Raw genomic sequence first — 24846 nt, 5'->3', positions numbered from 1 at the left:
GAGTGAGTGTACAGTGATATACAGTGATAGTGGGGATTGGAACCAGGTGTGTAGTGGTGATGAGACAAGTCCGGGGTTGATGAGTGAAGGGCGTTTGCCAGCAGCAGGTTCGGCAGCAGCTAGCAGCTTGGGGACGACCCCAGGATGTCACGCGCCGGAACCCAGCCCCGCTCTTCGGGACCGTACTCCTCCCAGTCTCCCAGGTACTGGAGTGACCTCCATGACGCCTTGAGTCCAACAGACTGCGAACGGAGAACGCCGGGGCCCCCTCGACGCCAAAGGGAGGTGAGGTGCAATGTGAGGTCCAGCACTACCCACGGGACCAGCTGCCACCATTCTGAGGATAGATACATGAAATGAGGGTGGGATACGGTAATTGACGGGGAGCTGAAATCTGTACGTCATCTCATTGACTCTCCTCAGGTTATTGAACAGCCCCAGAAACCACGGGCTCAGCTTCCGGCAGGGCAGGCGGAGGGGGAAATCCTTCGTAGAAAGCCAGACCCTGTCACCGGGGTGAGAGACCGGGGACACACTGCGGTGGCGATCAGCCTGCTCCGTCTCCTGGAGGACGACGCGCTGGAGAAGGGTGTGCGCTGTGTTCCATACCTCCTCGGCACACCGGAACCAATATACACCGCATGAGCCTCGATCTGACTCCGGTGCCAGGCCCGGCTGATAGCCTAGAACACACTGAAAGGGTGTGAGGTTAGTGGAGGAGTGACGGAGGAAGTTTGGTGCATATTCTTCCCAAGGCAGAAACGCAGCCCACGCCCCCGGCCGGTCCTGACAGTAACTACGAAGGTACCTACCCAGTTCCTGATTTATCCTTTCCACCTGCCCATTTGATTGGGGACAATACCAGGAGGTGAGCCTGACCATGACACCTTGTCATTCCATGAAGGGCTTCCAGACACGGGAGGTGAACTGAGGATCACGGTCAGACACAATGTTCTCTGGGATCCCGTAGTGTCAGAAGACACCGCAGTCTGCATGGCCGTAGGAAGACCAGGCAGAGGAATCAAACGACAGGCTTCGGAAAACTGGTCCACCACGACCAGGATGGTGATGTGCCCTTCTGAGGGGGGAAGATCTGTGACATAGACCATGGAGAGATGGGATCAGGATCATTGTGGAACGGACAGCGGGTGGAGTTTTCCATAGGGAAGGTGTCTCGGTGTCTTTCTCTGTGTGCAGGTGGAGCAAGAAGAGACGTAAACCCGGATGTCCTGGGCTAAGGTGGGCCACCAGTACTTGGTGGAGAGACAGTTGATCGTATGGGCTATACCCGGGTGCCCCGACACAGGTGCTGCATGTTCCCAGGCGAGGAGATGGTCCTGCACATCAGAGGGCACGTAGATATGCCTCTCGGGACAGTGGGCAGGTGAGGGCTCCATGACAGGACCCACAGGACAGGGGAATAATGGGTGTCACTTTCTCCCTCTGATCCTCTGTCTTGCACTCCGGACAACGCATCGGCCTTGACGTTCTTAGATCCCGACTGGTAGGAGAGGGTAAAGTCAAACCTGGAGAAGTATAGGGCTCACCTGGCCTGACTCGGGTTCAGCCTCTTCGCTGCTCGAATATAGTCTAGGTTCCGGTGGTACTTCTTAACAAGGAATGGGTGTTGAACACCCTCCAGCCAGTTGCCACCAAGTTTTCCAGCGCCTTCTTGACAGCCAGCAACTCACGATCCCCCAGGTCGTAATTCCGCTCCGTAGGAGACAGCTTCCGTGAGTAGAAGGCGCATGGATAGAGTTTAGGCTGCGATCCAGTGCGTTGGGAGAGAATAGCCTCTACTCCAACCTCTGAGGTGTCCACCTCCACGATGAAGGGAAAAGATGGGTCAGGATGAGCCAGAACAGGTGAGTTTGTAAAATGTTCCTTGAGTGCACAGAAGGCTTCGTTGGCCTCCTCAGTCCAGCACAGCTGTCTAGGACCTACCTATCAAGAGGGGGGTGAGAGGTGCCACCACTGTGCTGATACCCCTAATGAAGGCCCTGGAATAGTTGGCAAAACCTAGGAAGCTCTGCACCACCTTTATGTTGGATGGAACAGGCCACGACCGTACTGCACTGACCCTCTGCTCTTCCATCTCCACTTCCACGATGGATATCTGATAGCCCAGAAAGGAGACCGCCTGCTGGAAGAATAGGCACTTCTCCGCCTTGGTGTACAGGTGATGCCCTATCAGCCTATCCAAAACGGACCTGACATGAGAGACATGTTGCTTGCATGTAGTGGAGTAAACCAAGATGTTATCTATGTATACCACTATACAGCGACCCAACATGTCTCGAGACACCTCGTTAATGAAGGACTGAAACACTGAGGGTGCATTTGTCAGGCCGTAGGGCATTAGCCTGTATTGGTAGTGCCCGGTGCTGGTGCTGGTGCTGAAGACGGTCTTCCATTCATCCCCCTCTCTGAAGCGCACCAGGTTGTAGGAACTGCGTAAATCCTATTTGGTAAAGTACTAAGCACGTGCATCTGTTTGATCACAGTGGGTATGAGAGGCAGGGGATAACTGGATTTAACAGTTGCCTTATTCCGTGTTCTGTAATCGATACAGGGGCGGAGACCTCCGTCCATCTTCTTCATGAAAAAGAAGCTGGAAGAGGCAGGAGAGGTGGATGGACGGAGAAATCTTTGGGCCAGCACCTGCTGGACGTAGACCATGGCTTCGGTCTCTGCATGCGAGAGAGGGTAGATGTGCCCTTGCGGGAGGGTAGTACCAGGCAGTAGGTCGATAGTGCAGTCGCATGGGCGATGAGGGGGCAGGCACGTGGCACGAGTCTTCAAAAAAGCCACCTGTAGGTCCTGGGATTCCTCCGGGATAGAGATGTGGGTGGCCTGGTTTGGACTTTCCACAGAGGATGCACAGATAGACACAGATAGACACCTCCCCTGACAAACAAACTCCTCTCTGTCCACGATATCCTTGGGTTATGCAACTGTAACCAGGAGAAACCTAAAACTATGGGGTGTGCAGGAGAGTCTAAGATGAGGAAAGTGATGCGTTCATGGTGGTTGTGAGCAACTGTGAGGGAAATGGGAATCGGTCCTGTTCCTAGGGGACGCTTGTCTAGGGCATGAACAGGGATAGGGGGTTGTAAAGGGACTAGAGGAATGTGAAATGATCAGGCCACTGGCCGGTCTAGGAAATTACCTGCAGTACGTGAGGCCATTAGGGCAGGACTCGGTGGGGGGCCGGGATAGCCCGGGAAGGTGACAGGAAGGGGGACGGGCTGGGTGGACAGAGAGGAGCAAGGCACATCCACACCTACCTGGGAAGAAGCAGGAGCGCTCCTCGGGCCTATCGCTTCGTCGCCTGGTTCCCCTTCTGGGACAGGTGTTCCAGGGGTGGTCTGACTCCACGCAGTAGCAGCAGAGACCCTGTTGATGGTGGCATTAATGTTCCTCTGGGGGAAGGTGCATCATGCCCACCTCCATGGGCTCAGTCTCGCTGAAGGTTCCTGGGAGAGACCCGAACCCCCGGGATGGGTGACGACGGGCACGCAGGAGATTATCCAGGCGGATGGCCATGACAATGAGCTAGTCCAGCGTGAGGTCCTCATCGCGACAGGCCAGTTCGGTCTGTAGCCCGCAGGGGAAACCCGTCAACAGGGCCTGGTCGTTCCAGTGGACACAGCCAGCATCCGGAAATCCACCATCAAATCACCTCCCTTCTCGGCCCCTCTGTAGGGTGGTCGAAAACTGCACAGAATAGTTAGGTCAAGCACTCGTAGGACTGCACTTCTGGACCGCCCCTCTCCCAGACGGCGTGCACCCACTCCAGAGCCCAGGCTGTCAGCCCCGAGATCACCAAGGCCACCTTGGTGGACATTGCTGATCAAGACCGGGTGATGTAGATCGTGGCTGGAACAACCTTGGGGGCTGGGAAGGTGGTGGTGGTGTAGCCTGCAGCTGGCGTATGGTCCGGAGCACCTCGTCCATGGCAGTCCCGAGGGGCTCCAGGCACGAGTCGTGGTCTCCTATAGCGGAGAGGTCGGGATGTCCTGCTGCTTCCTGTTCTCTTGGGTCGGTCATTCTGTCACAAGTGTAGAGAGGACTAGGCAGGAGGCAGTCGCAGGTTTAGAACTTCTGCATTTATTAAAGCACTATATACACTGCTCAAAAAAATAAAGGGACACTTAAACAACACAATGTAACTCCAAGTCAATCTCACTTCTGTGAAATCAAACTGTCCACTTAGGAAGCAACACTGATTGACAATAAATTGCACATGCTGTTGTACAGGTGGAAATTATAGGCAATTAGCAAGACACCCCCAATAAAGGAGTGGTTCTGCAGGTGGCAACCACAGACCACTTCTCAGTTCCTATGCTTCCTGGCTGATGTTTAGGTCACTTTTGAATGCTGGCGGTGCTTTCACTCTAGTGGTAGCATGAGACGTAGTCTACAACCCACACAAGTGGCTCAGGTAGTGCAGCTCATCCAGGATGGCACATCAATGCGAGCTGTGGCAAGAAGGTTTGCTGTGTCTGTCAGCGTAGTGTCCAGAGCATGGAGGCGCTACCAGGAGACAGGCCAGTACATCAGGAGACGTGGAGGAGGCCGTAGGAGGGCAACAACCCAGCAGCAGGACCGCTACCTCCGCCTTTGTGCAAGGAGGAGCAGGAGGAGCACTGCCAGAGCCCTGCAAAATGACCTCCAGCAGGCCACAAATGTGCATGTGTCTGCTCAAACGGTCAGAAACAGACTCCATGAGGGTGGTATAAGGGCCCGACGTCCACAGGTGGGGGTTGTGCTTACAGCCCAACACTGTGCAGGACGTTTGGCATTTGCCAGAGAACACCAAGATTGGCAAATTCTCCACTGGCGCCCTGTGCTCTTCACAGATGAAAGCAGGTTCACACTGAGCACATGACAGACGTGACAGAGTCTGGAGACGCCGTGGAGAACGTTCTGCCGCCTGAAACATCCTCCAGCATGACCGGTTTGGCGGTGGGTCAGTCATGGTGTGGTGTGGCATTTCTTTGGGGGGCCGCACAGCCCTCCATGTGCTCGCCAGAGGTAGCCTGACTGCCATTAGGTACCATTAGGTACCGAGATGAGATCCTCAAACCCCTTGTGAGACCATATGCTGGAGCGGTTGGACCTGGGTTCCTCCTAATGCAAGACAATGCTAGACCTCATGTGGCTGGAGTGTGTCAGCAGTTCCTGCAAGAGGACGGCATTGATGCTATGGACTGGCCCGCCCGTTCCCCAGACCTGAATCCAATTGAGCACATCTGGGACATCATGTCTCGCTCCATCCACCAACGCCACGTTGCACCACAGACTGTCCAGGAGTTGGCGGATGCTTTAGTCCAGGTCTGGGAGGAGATCCCTCAGGAGACCATCCGCCACCTCATCAGGAGCATGCACAGGCGTTGTAGGGAGGTCATACAGGCACGTGGAGGCCACACACACTACTGAGCCTCATTTTAACTTGTTTTAAGGACATTACATCAAAGTTGGATCAGCCTGTAGTGTGGTTTTCCACTTTAATTTAGAGTGTGACTCCAAATCCAGACCTCCATGGGTTGATAGATTTGATTTCCATTGATCATTTTTGTGTGATTTTGTTGTCAGCACATTCAACTATGTAAAGAAAAAAGTATTTAATAAGAATATTTCATTCATTCAGATCTAGGATGTGTTATTTTAGTGTTCCCTTTATTTTTTTGAGCAGTGTATATCTAAAAGCAGGACGAAACCCAAAGTACATAATAATAAACCACTCAGGAAATAGTAGGATAAAAGAAACATTTACAATGACCGACAAAGACTTCTTCTACTTCTATGAGGTTTAACGACGGTTGACATCCAATTTGTTGCATTACCACCACCTACTAGACTGGAGTACAACTCCCTTATACTTTGCTACCGTCTAATACTACACTCACTATTTTCAAAAGGATATAAAATCAAATGAACACCCCCCTACTCCACTAATTATATGTATTTATTCCCACCTCATGCCATCATCCTGAAAGGATGGGACATCACCACTTAACACACCCTGTAACTCTTCTGATGTAAAGTCTCCCACACCAAAATGCATGAGTCATACAGGATGACTTATATATCCTAACTTCACTTTGTCGAGTAAGGACTCAACTTCAAAACTCAAAAGAACAGACAATGACTCTTCTGTTTCCCCACTCTCACCACCCTGTCTGCGTCGCATCAAATGAGCATCACATACACCGGGAATCTTTCCCCTCAGCTGGTCAACTTTTATATCTACTGCTACCCCAGTTATCACTCCTTTCATTGGTGCCCTTTTCTTGAGAGCGAAACAATTCACTTTTCTTGCCCCAATTGGTTTTACTCTGAGCGCCTTCTCCCTTTGACCAACAGAAACACAAACAATTATTACTAGACCACTTCTGGTTACCCTCATCGATTCCACATTACTCAAGTATTTTTTTTACCCACCATGAAACCACAAATGGATCAGCCAAAAGGCAAGAGTCCACTTTTTCCATAAACTTCACTCCTACTGTCACAGACTCATCTTTTTCCTGACCCTCATGCATTCCTCGGTCTCCGATAACTTAACCACACCTACCACCTCCGATACTTCACCCTCATACACTTCCATTTCTCCTCCTGTCTTCAGCTCCCTCTTGCTTACACTTTCTACCATTCTTCCTTAGCAAACCATCTCCCTTTTTTCCACCATTTTTATCCGACCCTCTTCTTCCCTCTCTCTCTCAGACCTCCTCCCTCTCTTTTTCCAAGTATATGTCTCCTTAAGATAATACTGCACTACTCCTGACAATCATCTTGTTCTTTCTCTAAGGACTCCATTTACACCACCTCGCTGCGTCCTTTGTTTCCGGCATCACCGACAATGACAAATGACAGAGGGAGTATATTTACAGTGATAGAGGGGTGATTGGCACCAGGTGTGTAAAATGATGATGAGACAAGACCGGGGTTGATGAGTGAAGGGCGTTTGCCAGCAGCAGGTTCAGCAGAAGTTAGAAGGCCGGCGATGTCGAACGCCTGAGCTGGACAGGAGGGGGAGCCAAAGCGAAGGCTGGTGTGACAGTATTGAATGAACGTGTAACTGCATGTTATTGTACATCAAGATTTGTATATTGTAGAGTCGTTTTTGGCTCAATGACAGCGTTTTGATCAGATTAAAACCTGCAAATATTGCAAAACCTATTCAAAAGCACTCACTGTGACTGATATGGTATGGGTCACATCCAAAAGAGAAATGCACTAAATGAATATTGTTTGTTTTCTCCCCTTGTGCTAAATTAGTTTAAAGGGCGACTGCACTTCCTCCTTTGGCCTCATTTTAGATTTGGTTCATTAAGAAATGCTAGCAGCCATGACTGAATTCAAACGTGAGTTGGTTTTGGGGTGTGGTTTGATGTGGGTGTCTTTTGTGTGTGGTCGCAGGTGGCAGAGTTAGCTAAATTATTTAGCCAATTAGCTTCAGCTAGCTGGTGTGCGACCGTGGCAAAGTTGGTTTGACTTTTGATAGCCTATCTCTGGGGCTAGTTAGGGAAATGAGACAACATTTTGTAAATATTTTAAATGCTTTCAATATTTGTACATGTGTAGTGGAAAAATAAAGACAGTGAACGATGATGAAGGCCAGTGATGAAGGTGCATCGAGCGACTTGCTGGCGCCAAAGCCCAGAATGATGACAATCACAATTTATGGCATTGGTAGAATGACAGACCATCTTTGGCAATCTCAATGAAGAAACATTCCCACAGAAGTCCTAGGGTCACTGTAGCCAGGAGAGGTGAAGACTTATGAATTTATGAACTTGAATTGACTAAATGAATGTTACTGTGTGAATTAAATTGTCATGTTTGGATTGTTTCATGAGTTCATAAAGACCTATGAATTTTTATTTTAATAGTTTTTTTTTTTAAATAGAAAATAGTTATATCCAAGAATGTGTGTTTTGATGTTGTTTTAATGTTTTGAGCCATGCAAAGTGATGTTAATTAGATTATGGGAGATACTGGGATTTGGCGCTCTTGGAAGAATAAAAGCTGGGTTTAAACATTGATCATGGAGTCATTGGTAAACCGACCTCCTGATATACGCTTGTATGTCATAGTGGTGAATTTTCTATGCTGTTAAAGACTTTTATTTTCATTGTGAAGATTTCTGGTATGTACCATTTGTTAACTGTATTCTTATTGCGTAACTGTAATAAATCAGATCATTTTTAAATGGATACAAACCGTAATCTTCTAACTGTGCATCTCTGAGCTGAGGGTTAACTCAATAATGTAATGCTAGGACATTGATTGCACAATATTAGCTCTTTGTTCCCTAGCCTCTTAATAATTGCATAACGGTAAACCTAGACACGTGCGTCTTCTAATATTCTGGCTCTCAACCTTGGCTATACCCACTGGATACAATTATGTGCTTATAGCCTTCAAATAATTATGGAGTCAGATAGTACATATGTTAGGGGCATAGACCCTCTACACTAATTCTCTGTATTCCTCGGAGGAAGTGAATTTCCACTATTCTACATATGCATTTCAACTATTTATAGTCCATTTGAGGTTTTTAAGTCCTTGAAATTCTGAACTATTGAAATTGTAACATATTGTCCCATGTATATTGTGTAATTTACCTAAGGTCCCTAACTAGCCCAATATGGATATCCAAAGATGATTTCCAAATTGATGATTTCTTGTGTGCTGCCAGCTGTGGGCAGGATAGAAACAAACCCAACCTTCATTTGTGTTGTGATGCAGTCACGACCAGAAGTCTTACAAAACAATGTTTTGGACGAGACTGACTTGATGACCAAAATTATCCTATTTCTACATTGTAGTCAAATTTGACAGTAGAATATAAACTCAGCAAAAAAATAAATGTCCCTTTTTTAGGACTCTGTCTTTCAAAGACAATTCATAAGAATCTAAATAACTTCACAGATCTTCATTGTAAAGGGTTTAAACACTTTCCCATGCTTGTTCAATGAACCATAAACAATTAATGAACATGCACCTGTGGAACGGTCGTTAAGACACTAACAGCTTACAGACAGTAGGCAATTAAGGTCACAATTATGAAAACTTAGGACACTAAAGAGGGCTTTCTACTGACTCTGAAAAACACCAAAAGAAAGATGCCCAGGGTCACTGCTCATCTGTGTGAACGTGCCTTAGGCATGCTGCAAGGAGGCATGAGGACTGCAGATGTGGCCAAGGCAATAAATTGCAATGTCAGTACTGTGAGACGCCTAAGACAGCGCTATAGGGAGACAGGACGGGCAGCTGATCATCCTCGCAGTGGCAGACCACATGTAACAACACCTGCACAGGATCGGTACATCCGAACATCACACCTGCGGAACAGGTACAGGATGGCAACATCAACTGCCTGAGTTACACCAGAAACACACAATCCCTTCATCAGTGCTCAGACTGTCCGCAATAGGCTGAGAGAGGCTGTACTGAGGGCTTGTAGGCCTGTTGTAAGGCAGGTCCTCACCAGACATCACCGGCAACAACGTGGCCTATGGGCACAAACCCACCGTCATTGGACCAGACAGGACTGGCAAAAAGTGCTCTTCGCTGACGAGTTGCGATTTTGTCTCACCAGGGGAGATGGTTGGATTCGCGTTTATCATCGATGGAATGAGCGTTACACCGAGGCCTGTACTCTGGAGCGGGATCGAGGGGGTGGGTCCGTCATGGTCTGGGGCGGTGTGTCACAGCATCATCGGACTGAGCTTGTTGTCATTGCAGGCAATCTCAACACTGTGCGTTACAGGGAAGACATCCTCCTCCCTCACGTGTTACCCTTCCTGCAGGCTCATTCTGACATGACCTTCCAGCATGACAATGCCACCAGCCATACTGCACGTTCTGTGTGTGATTTCCTGCAAAACAGGAATGTCAGTGTTCTGCCATGGTCAGCAAAGAGCCCAGATCTCAAGCACGTCTGGGACCTGTTGGATCGGAGGGTGAAATGTCTGGGAACTTGCAGGTGCCTTGGTGGAAAAGTGGGGTAACATCTCACAGCAACAACTGGCAAATCTGGTGTAGTCCATGAGGAGGAGATGCACTGCAGTACTTAATGCAGCTGGTGGCCACAGCAGATACTGACTGTTACTTTTGATTTTATCCCCCCCCCCTTGTTCAGGGACACATTATTCCATTTATGTTAGTCACATGTCTGTGGAACTTGTTCAGTTTATGTCTCAGTTGTTGAATCTTATGTTCATACAAATATTTACACATGTTAAGTTTGCTGAAAATAAACGCAGTTGACAGTGAGAGGACGTTTCTTTTTTTGCTGAGTTTTTGTTTCTGACTCATATCGATACCACATAGGTTGTTGTCTAAATGAGAAGTTGTTTTTTAGGGTCAGTTGCTCTTTAACGTTGGCTTGGCGACCTAAGATCAATAGATAATATTAGGCAATGCAGTTGGTAACTACCTTGTACCAAATGGTGTCTTGTAGTGGTGCTAGGTTTTAAATTAATCCCAAAGAAGCAAAAGTAATTCATAGGTTTTTACTGTGTAATTACCATTTTACCATGTCATTTATTGGTAAATACCTGGCATACCTGGATTGGTGGTTTTCTAACCAAGCCCTCTTTCTGTTATTTTTCTCTCTCTCTCTCTCACTCTGCAGTCATGGGATATTTTCTTCCGGAATGCCAACGCGGGGGCGCCACCAGGCGCAGCCTATCAGAGCCCTCCTCCTCTGGGTGGTGCTGCTCTGGGATTGGCTAACGCCCAGGCGATGGTCGGGGTGCAACCTAACGTGGAGAAGCTGGTGGAGGACCATCTGGCTGTACAGTCGCTTGTACGAGCATACCAGGTACTGTACACACACACACACACACACACACTGACACACTGAGTGTAATACCTGTGTTTAGAAGGTTCCTTTGAATACACACACACACTTATGCACCTTATATTATTCACACACACACACACACACACACACACACACACACACACACACACACACACACACTGAGTGTCATTGCACTGTATGTGTCTAGGTGCGGGGGCACCACATAGCCAAGCTGGACCCTCTGGACATCAGTGTTGTAGACTTTGATGAGGCCCCAGTAATGGTGGGCTTGAAAAAAGTTGGTGAGAAACGTGCGCCCGCCTGCCTCGCCTCGCTGCCGTGTGTGTGCCAACTCTGATTAAGCTACTAATTTTTTTAACCTTTCTGATTGATTGTCTTACTTTCTTCTTCCTCTGTTCTCCCTTCGTTTATTCTTTATCTTTTTCTCTTTTTCCCTTTTTTGCTTTCTGGATTTATTTTGTCTTTCACCTCTTTTTGATTTTTCTTTCCCCCCCTCTGCTATCTTTTGCGGTTTCGTTTATTTTTCATATTTGAATTTGTCCCCTCCCTTCTTCCGAACTTGCCCCCTGCCCCCCTGTAGATTCGGGGTCACCACGTGGCACAGCTGGACCCTCTGGGCATCATGGCTGCCATCGACCCAGGCCCTCCCCCCTCTGACATCATCACCTCCAATGACAAACTGGGTGAGGAGAGGAGGGGAAGGGTTAAGGGGTAATTGAGACTGACAGGTTTTAGGCCTTAAATATAATCTGTCTACATACTGTATCTAACCCTAACCCACACCCCTATCCTCACCCTCCACATGGTTTAACCCACCTGTCACCAGCCTGTCACCCAACTATGTCATTTCCTTAGCGTGTACTATAGCACACATGCTGCTTCGTCTAGCAGTATAGCAAACTATATACAGTGCCTTGCGAAAGTATTCGGCCCCCTTGAACTTTGCAACCTTTTGCCACATTTCAGGCTTCAAACATAAAGATATAAAACTGTATTTTTTTGTGAAGAATCAACAACAAGTGGGACACAATCATGAAGTGGAACGACATTTATTGGTTATTTCAAACTTTTTTAACAAATCAAAAACGAAAAAATTGGGCGTGCAAAATTATTCAGCCCCTTTACTTTCAGTGCAGCAAACTCTCTCCAGAAGTTCAGTGAGGATCTCTGAATGATCCAATGTTGACCTAAATGACTAATGATGATAAATACAATCCACCTGTGTGTAATCAAGTCTCCGTATAAATGCACCTGCACTGTGATAGTCTCAGAGGTCCGTTAAAAGCGCAGAGAGCATCATGAAGAACAAGGAACACACCAGGCAGGTCCGAGATACTGTTGTGAAGAAGTTTAAAGCCGGATTTGGATACAAAAAGATTTCCCAAGCTTTAAACATCCCAAGGAGCACTGTGCAAGCGATAATATTGAAATGGAAGGAGTATCAGACCACTGCAAATCTACCAAGACCTGGCCGTCCCTCTAAACTTTCAGCTCATACAAGGAGAAGACTGATCAGAGATGCAGCCAAGAGGCCCATGATCACTCTGGATGAACTGCAGAGATCTACAGCTGAGGTGGGAGACTCTGTCCATAGGACAACAATCAGTCGTATATTGCACAAATCTGGCCTTTATGGAAGATTGGCAAGAAGAAAGCCATTTCTTAAAAATATCCATATAAAGTGTCGCTTAAAGTTTGTCACACCAAACATGTGGAAGAAGGTGCTCTGGTCAGATGAAACCAAAATTGAACTTTTTGGCAACAATGCAAAACGTTATGTTTGGCGTAAAAGCAACACAGCTGAACACACCATCCCCACTGTCAAACATGGTGGTGGCAGCATCATGGTTTGGGCCTGCTTTTCTTCAGCAGGGACAGGGAAGATGGTTAAAATTGATGGGAAGATGGATGGAGCCAAATACAGGACCATTCTGGAAGAAAACCTGATGGAGTCTGCAAAAGACCTGAGACTGGGATGGAGATTTGTCTTCCAACAAGACAATGATCCAAAACATAAAGCAAAATCTACAATGGAATGGTTCAAAAATAAACATATCCAGGTGTTAGAATGGCCAAGTCAAAGTCCAGACCTGAATCCAATCGAGAATCTGTGGAAAGAACTGAAAACTGCTGTTCACAAATGCTCTCCATCCAACCTCACTGAGCTCGAGCTGTTTTGCAAGGAGGAATGGGAAAGAAAATCCGTCTCTCGATGTGCAAAACTGATAGAGACATACCCCAAGCGACTTACAGCTGTAATTGCAGCAAAAGGTGGAGCTACAAAGTATTAACTTAAGGGGGCTGAATAATTTTGCACGCCCAATTTTTCAGTTTTTGATTTGTTAAAAAAGTTTGAAATATCCAATAAATGTCGTTCCACTTCATGATTGTGTCCCACTTGTTGTGGATTCTTCACAAGAAAATACAGTTTTATATCTTTATGTTTGAAGCCTGAAATGGGGCAAAAGGTCGCAAAGTTCAAAGGGGCCGAATACTTTCGCAAGGCACTGTATTTGTCTGTGCTAGTGTTGCATATTCCATGGGTAAATATTGCATGCCGCCATTTTGTTTCATTCATTCTCACTCACATTTAGTGCACAAAGTCAGATTGTTGCACTGTTAAACCATGGGATCTAGTTATGTCTCCAGTAGGGATGCACAATATATCGGTGAACATATCAGAATCAGCCGATATTAGCTAAAAATGCCAACATCGGTATCGGCCCGATGTCTAGTATAACGCCGATGTGCAAAACCGATGTCAAAGCTGATGTGCATACCAATATAACGTAGGTAGATGACGTAATGACGCACGTAAAATGTTGCACTACACGTGCAACACAGCATTCCTAACCTAGCCCACAATGTCTGCTGTGTGGATCGAGCAGTCAACAACATTTCAGCGAGACAACTCAAAGGCGAAATCCATTAATGCCAAGATAATGGGATTCATTGCCCTTGACAATCAACCGTTCTCGGTCGTGGGTGATGTTGGCTTTCGCCGACCGGTCAAGCACCGGTACACGTTGCCCTACCAGAGTTACACAGTAATAGCGTCACTGCTATTAGCTTCACGACATACTATGGAAGGCCGTTTGGGTCAATGTTGTGTGTTCTGAATTTGCATGTGCAAGCCAAGCGCCACCACTACTATCAGTAGCACTGTCAAAGCTGTACAAAAAAGTCTGCAAACAAGCAAACACCAGTCACGAATGATGTATTTACAATACCGGGTTGGTAATAAAGCATTATTTGTTCAACTGCAACTGGTGCTTTAGCCTGGTACCTAGCTAGCACCAATACAACCAACCTGAAAACAATGACCAGTAGAAACTGCAGTCATTTTCATTTTTCTTAGCAATGATTTAGGAATCCTTGTGAGTAAATATTAGCAAGGTAGCCACTTGTTGTTCACCTATTGAAATTGAACTTCAGTTCATGAAAATAAATAGCTAGCCAGCTACTTAACCCTGTTGCCCAAAGCTAACGTTATAAGCAGCCAGCTAGCCTCATCTGGCTAGTCAAGCTCGATCGGACCGGGTACCCCAGGTAATCTTAGGTTTTATTTTATACAGTCGGGAGGAACTACTGAATATAAAAGCAACGTCAACTCACCACCATTACGACCAGGAATACGACTTTCCTGAAGCGGATCCTCTGTTTTGCCCACCACCCAGGACAATGGAGTGGATCCCAGCCGGCGAACCAAGACAACGACGCTGTAAAAGAGGCAGACGAAGCGGTCTTCTGGAAGGCTCCGGAGACGGGCACGTCGCGCACCGTTCCCGAGCATACTACTCGCCAATGTCCAGTCTCTTGACAACAAGGTTGATGAAATCCGAGCAAGGGTAGCATTCCAGAGGGACATAAGAGACTGTAACGTTCTTTGCTTCACGGAAACATGGCTCACTCAAGACACGCTATTGGAGTTGGTACAGCCAGCTGGTTTCTTCACGCATCGCGCCGACAGAAACAAGCATCTTTCTGGTAAGAAGAGGGGCGGGGGGGGGTATGCCTTATGATTAACGGGACGTGGTGTGATCATAACAACATACAGGAACTCAAGTCCTTCTGTTCACCTGATTTAGAATTCCTCACAATCAAATGTCGACCGCATTATCTACCAAGAGAATTCTCATCGATCATAATCACAGCCGCATATATTCCCCCCCAAGCAGACACATCGATGGCCCTGAATTAACTTTATTTGACTCTATGTAAACTGGAAACCACATATCCTGAGGCTGCATTCATTGTAGCTAGGGATTTTAACAAGGCTAAACTAAAAACAAGACTCCCTAAATTCTATCAGCATATCGATTGTGCTACCAGGGCTGGTAAAACCCTGGATCATTGTTATTCTAACTTCCGTGACGCATATAAGGCCCTCCCCCGCCCTCCGTTCGTTAAAAGCTGACCACGACTCCATTTTGTTGCTCCCTGCCTATAGACAGAGACTAAAACAGGAAGGTCCCACGCTCTGGTCTGTTCAACGCTGGTCCGACCAATCTGATTCCATGCTTCAAGATTGCGTCGATCACGTGGATTGGGCTATGTTCCGCATTGCGTCAAACAACAACATTGACGAATACGCTGATTCGGTGAGTGAGTTTATTAGCAAGTGCATCGGGGATGTCGTAACCACAGCAACTATTATAACATTCCCCAACCAGAAACCGTGGATTGATGGCAGCATTCGCGCGAAACTGAAAAAACACTGCTTTTAACAAAGGCAAGGTGACCGGAAACATGACCGATTACAAACAGTGTAGCTAATCCCTCCGCAATGGCTATCAAACAAGTTAAAGCGTCAGTATAGAGACAAAGTAGAGTCGCAATTCAACGGCCCAGACACAAGAGGCATGTGGCAGGGTCTACAGTCAATCACGGATTACAAAAGGAAAACCAGCCCCGCCGCGGACCATGATGTCTTGCTCCCAGGCAGACTAAACAACTTCTTTGCTAACTTTGAGGACAATACAGTGCCACTGACACGGCCCGCTACCAAAACCTGTGGACTCTCCTTCACTGCAGCTGACATGACTAAAACACTTAAACGTGTTAACCCTCGCAAGGCTGCAGGCCCAGACGGCATCCCCAGCCACGTCCTCAGAACATGCGCAGACCAGCTGGCTGGTGTGTTTACAGACATATTCAATCAATCCTTATCCCAGTCTGCTGTTCCCACATGCTTCAAGAGGGCCACCATTATTCCTGTTCCCAAGAAAGCTAAGGTAACTGAGCTAAAAGACTACCGTCCTGTAGCACTCACTTCCGTCATCATGAAGTGCTTTGAGAGACTACTCAAGGACCATATCACCTCCACCCTACCTGACACCCTAGACCCACTCCAATTTGCCTACTGCCCCAATAGGTCCACAGACGATGCAATCGCAACCCCACTGCACACTGCCCTAACCCATCTGGACAAGAGGAATACCTATGTGAGAATGCTGTTCATCGACTACTGCTCAGCATTTAACACCATAGTACCCTCCAAACTCGTCATCAAGCTCGAGACCCTGGGTCTCGACCCCGCCCTGTGCATCTGGGTACTGGACTTCCTGACGGGCCGCCCCCAGGTGGTGAGGGTAGGTAACTACATCTCCACCCGCTGATCCTCAACACTAGGTCCCCACAAGGGTGCGTTCTGAGCCCTCTCCTGTACTCCCATGACTGCGTGGCCATGCACGCCTCCAACTCAATCATCAAGTTTGCAGATGACACTACAGTGGTAGGCTTGATTAAAAACAATGACGAGATGGCCTACAGGGAGGAGGTGAGGGCCCTCGGAGTGTGGTGTCAGGAAAATAACCTCACACTCAACGTCAACAAAACAAAGAAGATGATCGTGGACTTCAGGAAACAGCAGAAGGAGCACCCCCCCTATCCACATCGATGGGACAATAGTGGAGAGGGTAGTAAGTTTTAAGTTCCTCGGCGTACACATCACGGACTAACTGAATTGGTCCACCCACACAGACAGTGTGGTGAAGAAGGCACAGCAGCGCCTCTTCAACCTCAGGAGGCTGAAGAAATCCGGCTTGTCACCAAAAGCACTCACAGATGCACAATCGAGAGCATCCTGTCGGGCTGTATCACCGCCTGGTACGGCAACTGCTCCGCCCTCAACCGTAAGGCTCTCCAGGGGGTAGTGAGGTCTGCACAACGCATCACTGGGGGCAAAATACCTGCCCTCCAGGACACCTACACCACCCGATGACACAGGAAGGCCATAAAAATCATCAAGGACAACAACCACCCGAGCCACATACCCAATATATTTTTCCCAATGCCCTCCTCAGAGTTATCAGACTCCAAAACATCCACGCAGTATTGTTTTTCCTCGGGAATGGGGTTCAATGCACAGTTGTTTCAGAGTCCCGCAATAAGAGCTACGATGCTAATGTTCTCTTGGTGTCATTGAATAGACTGATATGTCATTGATCAACAATACATAGGTAAGGCTGTACAGTGAAATAAGTATGCCCCCAATGCAATTCTAAAGTATAATACATCCAGTGTGATTAATAACAGATTTTTGTCAAATTAAGAAATTATAATTTTTTGTGGATTTTATATAACAACCTTGTTTAGCATGATCTATTCAATTATGGCATAATTCTACTATTTGTATTAATTTGCATCACTGTTAATGACATACTTTTATTTTGAAGGCTAACCGCAAATTCCACTATTGTGGCTTATCCTTATTGTGGCCTGCTTCACATAGATGGGTCCGACCACCATTAATCAAATAAGAACTGTCTTATAAATTAGGGTTATTTTAGATGACACCTAGCTATATAGCTAGCTAACTATAGCTACTGAAACAGATTATGTCGTTTTGCTATGTTTTTGGGGAAGAACATTGTTTGCATCAATGGGCTAGCTAGCTTTTTTTATGACCAGCACTGTAGGTGCGCGAGACAACTTTACCAGCATCATAGCATACGTATGGATGAATCGCTGTGACATATGAAATACGAGTGATAGTGTAATCAATGTGTAATAACTACGTTAAAAAAATGATGAACACGTTAAATTATTATGTGACGTGCAGTCATATTCAGGTCCTGATTGGTCAACAAGCTTATTTGACATGTCATCCAAACGACATTCTATAGTATGAGAAATCCTGGTTGAGAATGAAACGACTGAACAAATGAACAACAAAACAGCACAGCAAGTACGTGAAAGAAATAGGTTTTGATTATGTTTTACTGGTAATGGGGACATGCCAACAAAATAACTATTTGGTCTGTGTGTGTGTGTGTGTGCGTGTGTGTGTGTGTGTAACCTTTATTTAACTAGGCAAGTCAGTTAAGAACAAATTCTTATTTACAATGATGGCCTACCCCGACCAAACCCGGACGACGCTGGGCCAATTGTGCGCCACCCTATTGGACTCCCAGTCACGGCAGAATGTGATACAGCCTGGATTCGTACCAGGGACTGTAGTGACGCATCTTGCACTGAGATGCAGTGCCTTAGACCGCTGCGTCCATGTGTGTGTGTTAACTATTTAACTGTACTAGAATGCTTAATAGGCAGCTACAATTTTAAATATCGGTTATCGTTACCGGTATCGGGTTTTTTTGGCAAGGAAAATATCTGATATCGGTATCGGCCAAAAATGTCATATCGGTGCATCACTAGTTTCCAGGCATACTGTTATCTAATCCCCCCTTCCTCCTGCCTGGGTAATCTCTAGGTTATGATCTCTGACAGGAAACGGTCACTGAGAGTGTGTGTGCATGTGTGAGTGCATATGCGTGTGTGTGTACTGAAAGGGTTTCATAGTTAAAAAAAATGTGATTACATGGAATTTACAGTTGGCCTATTGCTAAGTGGTGTTGGGGTCATAGATTTCTCTTCTGCACTCTTAGAAAAAGGGTTCTTTGACTGTCCATAGGATAACTCATTTTAGATCTCTTTTGGGTTCCATGTAGAACCCTGTATAATGTGTAATGTGTAATGGGTTCTACATGAATCTCAACAGGGTTCTACCTGGAATGGAAAAGGGTTCTTCAAAGGCTTATCCTTTGGTTCTGTGTGACTCAAACTGGTATTGTTGAGCTTCAGTAGTGTGTCTGACTGGCTGACTGACTGGCTGTCACTTTTAGCTGATGTCAACAGGGCAATATCCGGGTTTGTGTGTGGGTTTGAGAGACATATGTGGGTGTGCACCAGAATATGTGTGTGTGTTTGTGTTCGTGCGTGCGTGTGTGTGTGTCACCAACCTCTTTGTGTGTACGTTCCACTAACCCATATGTGTGTGTCTCTCTCTGTGTCCCCCAGACCTCTCTGGGTATAAAGAGCGCCTGTATGATCTTACTGCTGAAGGTATGGACACAGCCCCTAAACTACAATATACAGGATCCTCTACTTCCTTTTTAGCTCTGCTACAGCTCTGCTGCTGCTGCGGCCTGGTTCCAAACCCATACCATGGCCCTGTCTCTATGTACTTGCCCCTAAGACAACGCTCTCAGATGGAGAAGCAAGGGCCGAGGGATCAGGTCACAGTATTGGTTTTCGAACTGGACCTAAGGATTTCTCTGTAGCTTTCAGGTGATGTTTTCCAAGTCCCACTGATGAGTGATGGTAGGATAGTTCCCTAGTTTTTATCTCTTCTTTCATCTCTCGGTTGCTCTGTGTGCAGTTTATTGTCGAAGTAAAGTAGTCCCAAGTTTCTTTTCCTGAAGTAATCACGATTAATAGCATTGGGCCAATAGTCGAAAGGTTGCTGGTTCGAATCTCTAAGCCGGCTAGGTGAAAAATCTGTCCATGTGCCCTTGAGTAAGGCACGAAACCCTAATTGCTCTTTTAAATCGCTTTGGATTAGAGCGTCTGCTAAATGACTAAAATGTAAATGTGTGTCCTCAGGTCAGTGAGAAGGTTGTGTAGTCTCTCCGGCTGCCTCAACTCTTTCACTTGATTAGATTTAATCTGCTTGGCTGGATTCCCACCAGTCTCTAGTAAGACAAGTGACAGAGTGTTAGAGAATACTGCCTTGTTGAATTTTTATTAACACAAGGTCACAATAGTGTGTGCGCGTGTGTGTGTGTGTGTGTGTGTGTGTGTGTGTGTGTGTGTGTGTGTGTGTGTGTGTGTGTGTGTGTGTGTGTGTGTGTGTGTTTGTGAGTGAGTGCGCTGGGTGATAGTGTGTGTTTTATTAGGTCAAATCCTGTTAAGTAACCCAGTGAGCTGGCTGACTGAACCTGAACCTCAGATCCAGTGGCGCCTTGCCAACCTGTTGCTGGCACACGCACACATACTGTTTGTCCCTAGGGGGAGCCCAGCTGGGGGGGGGGTGAGAGAGAAAGAGAAAGAGACTGAGCATTACTGTGTACACGTGCACATGTGTGTCTGTGGACATTCTGGGCTGTGCCGAGTCAATTCATTGAGGTTTGGACTGTTACTCGTATACCTACTAGGAAATCACACACACGCACCTACACGCTATAAGATTCCTTCTGTAATAAAACGTGTATTATACATGTATTGGCTAAAAGTATCGACTTTGACCTATAGTCGTTCTGTTAAAGTAACTGTCCAGTGAAAATGTATCTTCTACAAAATAATATTCTGTTAACTCATACCCAAATAATGTTGTTGACTCATCCTATACTCGCATTTGTGGCCAAAGCATAAATAATACAAAATAAAAAAAACATTTCAAAAACCCCACCTCAAACTTCTCAAACAGACCGTTTCAAAAATAGCTGCTATTTCCTAATAGAACATGCTGTCATGTTGGCTCATTGGCTGAGCTGGCCAATCAGCGGTCTACTCGCGTGATTATTTTTAATGGCGTGTATATGCCTACACCATTCTGTTGTTAGGGTTACGCAGTTCGCCCACACCATTCAAACACCTAAATGCTGCTTTTGGAAGGAAAACTATTTCAATCATATTGTAAATAACCATAGGTCATATGTCATAGAAATCTGGAAACACTGGACAGTTACTTTAACATAACAGAAACAGCTGTTTAGATCATCAGTGCAGCACTGATGCTCCTAGGCTTTACACACTCAAGCATTACAGACATACAGTGTCTTCAGAAAGTATTCACACCCCTTGAACTTTTTCCACATTTTGTTGTGTTACAAGTTGGGATTAAAATGGATTTAATTGTTTTTGTCCTAGTACTAAACAGCTGATTCAAATAATCAACTAATCATAAAGCTTTGATCATTTTAAACAGCTGTGTAGTGTTATGGCAAAAACCAAAACGTGCACCCCTTGTGGTCCTGAGGACCGAGTTTGGGTAACGCTGTATGTAGTGACTGGTTGTATTGATACACCATCCAACGTGTATTTAATAACTTCACCATGCTCAAAGGGATATTCATTGTCTGCTTTTTAAATGCATTTCTACCCATCTACCAATAGGTGCCCTTCTTTTGTGAGGCCTTGAAAAACCTCACTGGTCTGTGGTTGAATTTGTGTTTGAAATTCACTGCTCGACTGGGGGACCTTACAGATAATTGGTATGAGTGGGGTACAGAGATGAGGTAGTCATTCAAAAATAATGTTAAACACTATTATTACACACAGAGTGAGTCCATGCAATTTATTATGTGACTTGTTAAGCACATTTTTACTCCTGAACCTATTTAGGCTTACAATAACAAAGGGGTTGAATACTTATTGACTCAAGACATTTCAGCTTTTCATTTTTAATTAATTGTGACCGACCGGTTCGATTCGATCTTATGTAGCAATCTTACATTGCATAAAAGTAGAGACTCAGAGCTAGAGCATGGTATATCAGACACTACAGATTAGGAACAATGGGCAAGTAATTCTGCTTTGAAAGTTGATAAACTTGTTACCCCACTTTTGAGAAAATGGCCCTTGAATGTTTTGGTACACCTACTGGACAGCTCTTCTTTGTCTACACCCATTCAGCATCATTCACACCCGCTTAAGCCTTAGTCCCACCCATCTCTTTAAGGATTCACATGTGACTCCATATGCTAAACAGAGTGAGTATGGTCATTGTGTGCTAAACAACCAAAGATTTCAAGACTAAGTTAGCGTTAAGTTAGCTGGCTAGCCAGCTCAAATAATGAGCATATTATATAGCTGACAACGTCTTAACTTTAGCTCATTTGTATTCATTATTTCAGGAAAATAAACTCACAATAAGATCATTATTTACAAGTTAATGGCAAGCTAATTACAGAAAATAGCTTATGGTTGTGAGTGTGATTCAAATAAAATCAGGGCATTCTACCAGAGAACTTGAACACCGTCTCTTTGGCCTAACGTTATATCCTAATTTGACTTTGGTGCATGACATGTTGTTCTTCACATTACTGTCTCTGGTAAACACACACTATATCAAGTAAAATGAAAATGTATTTGTCACATTGCACAGGATACAGAAGGTGTAAACGGTACAGTGAAATGGTTACTTGCATAGTGGAGTATTTTGTTTAGCTAACCAATTAACCATAGTCCCAACTCATAACGTTACTACCCTGCATGAATCTGAAGGTAGCTAAAGCTAACCAACTAGGTTCAATGTTAGCTAGTTGGCTAACATTAGGCTATTACTAGCAATGCTCTGCGATACGAATAATATTACTACACACAAGTAACGTTAGCTAGCTAACAGTACGCTTTAACTTGCAATGAAAATGACTTTCTGACAAAATTTGAAATATATAATATCTTAAAATGTAGATAGACTGTCTTAGTCGTATACATGGATGAATGCTTGTCACTCTCTGTCACAGATAGTTGCCCTTAATTTGAAGATGTAATCTGGAGACAGGTGTTTTATATAACAGCCTTCTGTGTGTTCACTTTTTGACTCCTCCACATATTTGCAATCAAACACCAGAATCTCCTTAGCTATCATACTCTGTTTCCACCGGACATTCCAATGATTTCAAGACTCGGTCCTCCAGAAAGTGGAGATCCAAACTCATCTCTCGGCATGTCCAGCCCATCCATTATCTCAGCCAATCATGGCTAGCCGGAAAGTTCCTGTCTTTTTCCATGGCTAAACCAACTAGGCTCGTAATTTAACCATTTTATTTGTATTTACAGATGGCATACAAGTTTGTTATTAAGGCACATGAAAGTTTATGTTTCAGAAGGTATTTCTGCCAAAAAATGTGATAAAAAGTTTACGTTCCAATTCCTCTCCTGTGAAGTAGTGATGCGTGACATACAGTATGCCTCGTTTCCTGAAACGAGGCCCAATTTCTAAACTTTTATAAACATAATTCCACTTTGACATTATGGGCTATTGTGTGTAGGCCGGTGACACAAATTCGCAATTTAATCTATTTTAAATTCAGGCTGTAACACAACAAAATGTGAAAAAAGATATACGAGTACATTCTGAAGGCACTGTGAGACAGCCTTTCACGTTCACGCCATTCCCTGCCACCATTTTGTATTTGCATCATCACTTACCCCTTTGTTCCAGAAAAGGAATTGTTTTTGTCACCTCTCCATCTCTCCCCACCACCCCTCTTCATCTTACTGCAGACATTATTTCATCATCACCTCTTGCTGTTTCTTTTTCTCTTCCTCTCTCATATGCTCTGTCTCTCCCGTCTATCTCGTGTAATGCAATAACCCAGTGGCCATCAAACTAACCAGTCAATGTTGTGCTTTTTTGGATGTCTGTATAACTTTGATATTCAAATATAGAGTGAGTTTCATTCTGATGTTTAAATTAGCCTTCCTTCTGTATGCCCCCTCTCTCCCACTAATTCCCTCTCTTTCTGCTTTTTTCCATCTCTCTCTCTCTTTCTCTAACTCTCTGATCACCTCTTCCTCTCTCCATTTGTCTATTATGTTTTTATACCCCCCCCCCCCCCCCCCATCTACATGGTAACAATGGCAGAGTTCTATGGTCTGGATGAGTCCGACCTGGACAAGGTGTTCCGGCTTCCCACCACAACCTTTATAGGGGGCAGCGAGAGCACTCTGCCCCTCCGAGAGATCATACAGCGCCTCGAGGTAGATCTGACACATTGCACACACTCACTGCTTGCAACAAAAACTCCCCACACACACAGACGCACTGACCTCTCCTCTCCTCTAGATGGCGTACTGTCAGTCCATTGGTGTAGAGTTCATGTTCATTAATGACCTGGAGCAGTGCCAGTGGATCAGACAGAAGTTTGAGAGGCCAGGCATCATGCAGTTCACCCTGGAGGAGAAGAGGACCCTGCTAGCCAGAATGGTTCGATCCACCAGGTCTGTCTGTACACCGGTTTCACATAAAAAAAAATAGTGTGTGCATATTTACCTATTGTTCAGGTTACAAAAAATGTCACAAAGAATAAAAGGAATTCCTTTACGCTGTTGTATGCTCCCGCAGTTTATTGCATAAGCATATTGCTATTACCACATTTCTTGTGCTATGATATGTTTAGTGTGATGCACATAGCTGGACAACATACTACACTTCCACACCTCATCCGCAGATGGCAGCAACAACCGGTTTAAGTGATGTGCTCTGCCAGGAAGCCTTACATTTGACATTTTAGTCATTTAGCAGACGCTCTTATCCAGAACCACTTACAGTTAATGCTCATCTCATAATCATCTTAAAAACCTCTTAAGGATCGTACCCTTTTTTTTACATTTTCGCCTAAAATGACAGACCCAAATCTAACTGCCTGTAGCTCAGGACCTGAAGCAAGGACATGCATATTCTTGATACCATTTGAAGGAAAGCAATTTGAAGTTTGTGGAAATGTGAAATTAATGTAGAAGAATATAACACATTAGATCTGGTAAAAGATAATCCAAACAAAAAAAAACATGCGTTTCCTATTTGTTATTCTTTTCATAATCTTTGAAATGCAAGAGAAAGGCCATGATATAATATTGGAGTTTAGATGCAATTAAGATTAGCAGTGTATGTGCAAAGTTTCAGATTGATTCAGTGAAGCATTGCAATACTGCACAAAAAGTCTGCCCAAATGTGCCGAATTAGTCAATTGATACATTTTCAAGTACATAACTAT

At 45.4% G+C, this 24846-nt stretch overlaps 1 protein-coding gene across 5 annotated transcripts in view; it reads left to right on the top strand.

Annotated features, from left to right (window-relative positions):
- The window catches only part of LOC110509550 (2-oxoglutarate dehydrogenase complex component E1), a 56045-nt gene that overhangs the window by 16416 nt on the left and 14783 nt on the right, over nt 1–24846 (top strand). The window contains exons 3-8 of one of the 5 annotated variants that reach the window (XM_090227263.1): nt 10649–10837; nt 11028–11121; nt 11421–11523; nt 19142–19186; nt 23715–23830; nt 23916–24070. In XM_090227263.1, coding sequence (XP_090083389.1) covers nt 11463–11523; nt 19142–19186; nt 23715–23830; nt 23916–24070 — 377 coding nt within the window. In that variant the 5' untranslated portion in view covers nt 10649–10837; nt 11028–11121; nt 11421–11462. The remainder of the gene's footprint in view (nt 1–10648; nt 10838–11027; nt 11122–11420; nt 11524–19141; nt 19187–23714; nt 23831–23915; nt 24071–24846) is intronic. The other 4 variants (XM_090227264.1, XM_036967677.2, XM_036967679.2 and 1 more) reach the window with 4 other exon arrangements.

This window comes from Oncorhynchus mykiss, chromosome 29, assembly GCF_057628025.1.
Source record: "Oncorhynchus mykiss isolate SJ-2025 chromosome 29, ASM5762802v1, whole genome shotgun sequence".
Taxonomy (NCBI): domain Eukaryota; kingdom Metazoa; phylum Chordata; class Actinopteri; order Salmoniformes; family Salmonidae; genus Oncorhynchus; species Oncorhynchus mykiss.
The sequence above is the reverse complement of the archived record's forward strand: the minus strand, read 5'-3'. Positions and strand labels throughout refer to the sequence as shown.